The 6,069-nt window shown below is 45.7% G+C and overlaps 1 protein-coding gene across 1 annotated transcript; it reads left to right on the plus strand.

Annotated features, from left to right (window-relative positions):
• Positions 1–1,762: 1,762 nt before the first annotated feature.
• Positions 1,763–2,701, plus strand: LOC101941984 (olfactory receptor-like protein OLF1). Its single transcript, XM_005309751.3, has one exon. The coding sequence runs from the start codon at positions 1,763–1,765 to the stop codon at positions 2,699–2,701; it is 939 nt and encodes a 312-aa protein (XP_005309808.3).
• The last annotated feature ends 3,368 nt before the right edge of the window (positions 2,702–6,069 follow it).

Below are 6,069 nucleotides of genomic sequence, written 5' to 3' on the forward strand. Positions count from 1 at the left end.
TATTTTTAGTTGACTCAGAGTTTTTAGCATCTTAAAGCTTAGCTCTGTGTCCAGATAATAGGCATGCAAGAGGGATAGTTTTGTGAACTGCAGAACTCCATACCATGCTGTTGTTTCTTCCTGAGCTCCTCTGGTCATCATGTGGTCTCTATCAGGCAAAATGAGTGAATCTATCTTTCCTACTTTGGGGAGTAACCTAACAAGGGAAGGACACAGGATACCATGGTGATTGGCATGCTATAAATAGCTAGGTAATGTGGAGTACTCTTACATGTGTTACAGGTTTTACATTCCACCTATTGGGGCCCAGACAATGAGGTGATTCTGAAACCAGGAATGACTGAGAAGCTATCAGCTACAGATGCAAACAATTAGTACGTCTCACCTGTATCTAACTTTCTGTTCCTTTGATTCCAAATTTCTTGCTAAGGCTGGTGGAAATTTTTTTTTGAGAAGGGTTTTTGATGGGAAATTGGAATTTCCATCTTTTCCCTGGAAATTATAAGATTTCCATCAAGAGACCAAACTCCCCTCCTCCCCAAAGCATGGCTGTGGGACTCTGCTGATGTTCCAGGGCAGTTCAGCAAGAGGAGAAACCATAATGCATCATGAGGGATGTAGTCCAACCTCGGGCCTGGCCCATGGAAGAGATTGGTGGTGTGCGGTATCAGATGTACCCCCGTCGAAATATTAAGATTTTAGCAAAAAGATTTTGGTCTCCACAAACAAACCCCCTTTGTGTATCAGCTCTACGCAGTACCCGGCTTGCACTGAAAACAGCAGGATGAAATATACCCCTAACCTCATACTCTGTAATTCTGGTAGAAATTGCATCATGTAATAACACAGTAGGAAAGAGTGGGACTAATTAATCCCCAGGGCATGAATTACACCGAAGGTGGCTTTGGTTCACTGAATGCCTTTATTAGGTGTTATGGCTCTCGGAGCTCAGGTATTCCCAGTTGCTTCAGGGATCATGTCCCACAGATCAATGATCTCAGTATAAAATTTCCCGAATGCTCCAATCTGGCAGTTTCCATTTATGGGGAAATGCCAACACATCTCTCCCTCTCTTCTCAGCAGGTACGTGCGATTGTCCGGAATTACAGTCACACACACACGCAGACACCATGGGGATCAGCAGGTATTGAATTCAAGACCTCCAGCACTAAAAGCCTCAGCCCCAACTGCTACCTCTTCAGCTAAAGGAGCGACCTCCTTGGTTGTAAAAAATAGCCAATTACATAGTCACCTAAGCCAGTGCTTTCCATTATGTCTCTGGGTTTTCATACAGGCTAAAGTAAATGCCAAAAAGCTTAATTAGCACAGTAAGGAAATGTTACCCCAAACCGACCTGCCAAGCCACAGAGCTCCCCTTCCCCAAAGAGGGTAGAAAGATTGAGACTTCTTTACTCTCACCCCTTCTTTAGCTAAGGAATAATCTCTTCAGATTGATTCTCTCACAGCAGAGTCACGAGTCACTGTTTTCTGTTTGGATTAGTGAACAGGAGCATTCCTGTGTGGGGCATGATTAACCTGCATGTCATTATATTTACGCAGTGTGTATTTTATCGAACAATTGCATTGACCAGCTGTGAACATCTGGCTCTGTGGACGAAGCCCTTCCCTGAGCGGGTACTGTTGTCCATTCAGAAACTGATCTCTGTTTATTTTCACTCACTTCATTACAGAGAAGGGATGGGTTGCCGAAGCCATCCCCCTATTCACATCTCTGTATCTGTCTGATCTCTGTTCAGAGGAGATGGAAAAGGGAAATCACTCAGAGGCGACTGAGTTCATTCTTTCAGGACTGACAGATCGTCCGGAGCTGCAGGTTCCCCTGTTTGGGGTGTTCCTAGTGATTTATGGTATCACCCTGGTGGGGAATGGGGGGATGATCTTATTAATCACCATTGATCCCCGACTGCACACCCCCATGTACTTTTTCCTCAGTAATTTGTCTTTCTGTGACCTCTGCTTTTCCTCGATAATTTCCCCTAAGATGCTGCTGAATTTCTTAGCTGAGAGGAAAAGTATTTCTTACACTGCCTGCGCTGTGCAAATGTATCTCGCTATCGCTTTTACAGATGTTGAGTGCCTGTTGCTGGCTGTGATGGCGTATGACCGTTATGTGGCCATCTGTAACCCGCTGCTCTATACGGTCACCATGTCCAGGCAGCTTTGTAAAGTGCTGGTGGCTGGGGTGTACGCTGTGGGGGTGGTGGATTCAATGATACACACGTGTTTTACATTTCGGCTGTCATTCTGCAACTCCAACATCATCAATCATTTCTTCTGTGACATCCCCCCACTGCTGGCAATCTCCTGTTCTGACACCCGCATCAATGAGATTGTGATGTTTGCTTTCACCTGCGGCATTCAGGTGATCAGCTTTGTGCCTGTCCTCCTCTCCTATGTCTATATCACCTCCACCATCCTGCAGATCCGCTCCCCCAATGGCCGGCACAGAGCCTTCTCCACCTGCACTTTCCACTTGACCTCTGTGATCCTGTTTTTTGGCACCCTCCTCTTTGTGTATTTACGTCCCACCTCCAGCTATTCCATGGACACGGACAAAGTGGCCTCAGTGTTTTATACGCTGGTGATCCCCATGTTGAACCCCCTCATCTACAGCCTGAGGAACACGGAGGTGAAGGACTCCCTGAGGAAAGCAATGAATAAACTCATAAGCAATTCTTGAATCAATTTAACTTAGTACTGGTTTTTTTGATGAGGAGTGAAAACAGGTGAATTCAACTCCCAGTCCATTGCAATGTAATTTCCCACAGCCCATGGCAGTATTGTTCATTATTCTATTGTTATTATTATTAATTTGTTTGTATTCCAACAAGGTCTGCAGGCCCCAAATGAGATCAGTGGGCAAAACATGGGAAGAATCACAGGTCCAGAAAGAGAGATTGATTCTATAAGCAGTGCAGAGAACACGGGAAGGATCACAGGGACAGAGAGAGAGAGAGAATGATTCTAGAGACTGGTAGCTAGGTGCACCAACCTAGAGGGTGAGATGCTCAACTTCACGTCTCTGTTCCAAGGGTTATTGAATTAGTTATCCACAGTAGAACTTTGAAAGGAGAGACTCAGAGCAACCCAGACTGGAATAGCACAGAACTCAGGGGCTGGGATACTTTCTGGAAATGCAGGAAACCCAAGTGCAGAGTGTGACGAATTCGGTCACAGAGACCCTCGTTGGTACTGTCACCTCATGTGCTGAAATTACCTCTGAGCCCATTTTCCCTGCTAGCCTGGACCTCCAGAACCCTGCCTTGTTGAGCCAGACACGCTAGCCTGCTGCAACACAGACCCAGGATCTGGGCCACGGCCCCCAAAGCTGCTGTTCTAGACTGAAACCAGCTCAGCAGGATACCGGTCTCCACCACGCAGACACCCAGCTCCCAATGGGATCTAAACCCCAAATAAATCCCTTTTACTCTGTATAAAGCTTATACTAGGGAAAATGATAAATGTTCACCCTCTATATCACTGATAGAGAGAGATGCACAGCTGTTTGCCCCCCAGGGAACAATTGTTTTCACTCAGTTTCTAAATAAACAAAAGTGATTTTATTAAGTATTAAAAGTGGTATTTAAGTGGTTTTAAGTAATAGAACAGAACAGAACAGACAGTAGCTAGGTAAGTGGAAAAATTACACTGAGGGTAAATATAACCTAACTGCCTCAAACATGCTATGAAAAGTCTCTCAGCCCTGTGCGACAAAGCTCAGTTGATCTAACATTTAAGCATAAACCAGGCCTCAAAAAAGCTGCGGATGGAAAAGACCAGTTGGGAAATCCAGTCCTATCTCCCTGCCAGGGCAGCAGAATCCCCTTTGGTTCTTTTTGTTCAGGCTAGTTGGAAATATTCCAGCCGTCCCAGCTTCCCAGTAGAGATTATTCTGCGTTCTGATTGAGCTCAGTGTCAAGCTGTGTGTGTGTGTAGAGGGCGCTCTCTCTGTGTGTGTTTGTGTTTGGTGTGAAGTGGGCACTGTGTGTGTGTGTGATGGGGGGTATAGTAGAGCTTAATGTCAAGTGTAGGCAGGTGTGTTTGTCCCTTGCCCTGCCCAGTGCTCAGGATGGCATCCCACACCGGTGTAGGGCCCTTTGTGAGACCATAGAATCGTAGAACAGGAGGGGACCTTGAGAGGTCATTTATTCCATTCCCCTGCGCTCATGGCAGGACTGAGTATTATCTAGACCATCCCTGACAGGTGTTTGTCCAACCTGCTCTTAAAAACTTCCAATGATGGAGATTCCACAAGCTGCCTGGGCAATTTATTCCAATGCCTAACTGCCCTGACAGTTGTGGAGTTTTTCCTAATGTGCAACCTACACCGCCCTTGCTGTAATTGAAGCCCATTGCTTCTTCTCCTGTTTCAGGGACTATAAGATATAGGAGATAAATAAAATTAGCAAAAGAATCAGGAGGGCGCTGGCATGCTTGGGGATATTTTGTTGCAGCATCTTCAGAGAACAATTACATTTTTCGCTTCAGCATCACATTGAACGGGCCCTCAGTTATCAATTGTCTGGTCTTATTTAACACTTTATATATTTTGATCTTCCACAAGCTGTAACTCCAGATACTTTGCAACATTAAATAATACAAGCCAGTAAACGAGAGATATGAGAAATGACTGAAAGCAATGGTGGTAAGACTGAAGCCCCAATGCAGAGGCACTGAAAGAAAGTTAAAAGGCATAAATACAGTGGGAAAGTTTTCCATTTAAGAGCAGACTTGAAGAAAAGGGGAGAACTGAGTGGTTCAGGGATACTTTTTGTTGGTCCAGATTTCTCACTGCCCATACAGCTACCCTACCCCAACACAAGTACACGGGCTCATTGTCAGAAGAACATCAGTCCTTTGTTTTTGATTCTTAACCTATCAACAAGTATAAAACCTGAAATACACAACTAAAGGGGCAAAGGTTTTCATCCTACCTCTTTCCTTTTCACAAGCCGCCCTCCCCCCCCGCCATCCCACTACAACCCAAACAGAAGTTCCTTCTTAGCTCAGGAGACAGCCCAATGAATTGCTGAATTGTTCATTTCTCCTTAAACCGTTGACTAAGACAGTGGTTGTCAAATTTTTGTATCAAAGAGGATGGGCAGCTCGAAAAGGCCTGTTGATGAGTGAAGGAAACCCCTAAATGTCCCTTAATCAGGCCTTGCCAACACCCCAAATCAAGCAGCTAATAAAGGGATGTTATGTGGGCCAAGTTGTGGGGACTGAAGAAACAAATATACCATTGACACAACGGATGTTTGAGACAGAGGAACCAGGCCCCTTAAACATCAGGGTTTTTGTACACGAGAAGACAACCTGGAGTCCAGTGCTTCTTTAAAGGGTGTGTGGCTATGGGCAATCTGGTGCCTTAGATGGTGTAGGTCAGGGGTTCTCAAGCTTTTTCTTTCTGAGCCCTCTTCCCCCAACATGATCCCTGGCCCACCTGTGCCACAACAACTGTTTTTCTGCATATAAAAGCCATAGCTGGCGTTAGTGGGTAGCAAGGCCCCACACCACAGGGGGACCTGTGAACCTAAGTTGCTCAGGCTTCAGCTTCAGCCCTGGGTGAAGGGATTTGGGGTACTGGGCTTCAGCTCCATGTGGTGGGGGTTTCAGCTTTCTGCCCTGTGCCCCAGCAAGTCTAATGTTCCCCTGAAACCTGCTTGCGGCACCCCCAGGGCATCCTGGATGCCTGATTGAGAACCATGGCATTATCGCTGTGATGGCTTTGCACAATGGGCAGAATAACTGTGTGTTGATCTGATCATGTGACACAGGCCCTCTGACGGAGCGGACCACATAAAACTCATTCTTCACACTGCCATCTTCGACTGACATGTTATTGACAACACACCCACACCCCTTGTATTTTATTTTGACCCTCACGGTTTTGTTCCCTCTGCACACTCTAGCTTTCGGGGTCTTTTTACAAACGGTTCTTTTTTCTAAACAGGGTTTTGAAATTTGCTGAAGGAAGAAGATGGCAAATATTTCCCAAACGGTTTGATTGTTTCATCTCACCCTCTGTCTTGGTCACTTTGTCCACCT

The sequence above is a fragment of the Chrysemys picta genome, chromosome 4 (genome assembly GCF_011386835.1).
Source record: "Chrysemys picta bellii isolate R12L10 chromosome 4, ASM1138683v2, whole genome shotgun sequence".
Classification (NCBI taxonomy): Eukaryota; Metazoa; Chordata; order Testudines; family Emydidae; genus Chrysemys; species Chrysemys picta.

What these genes read in the sequence shown, in the direction of transcription:
- LOC101941984 (XM_005309751.3), top strand. Translation starts at nt 1,763, where the DNA reads ATGGAAAAGGGAAATCACTCAGAGGCGACTGAGTTCATTCTTTCAGGA.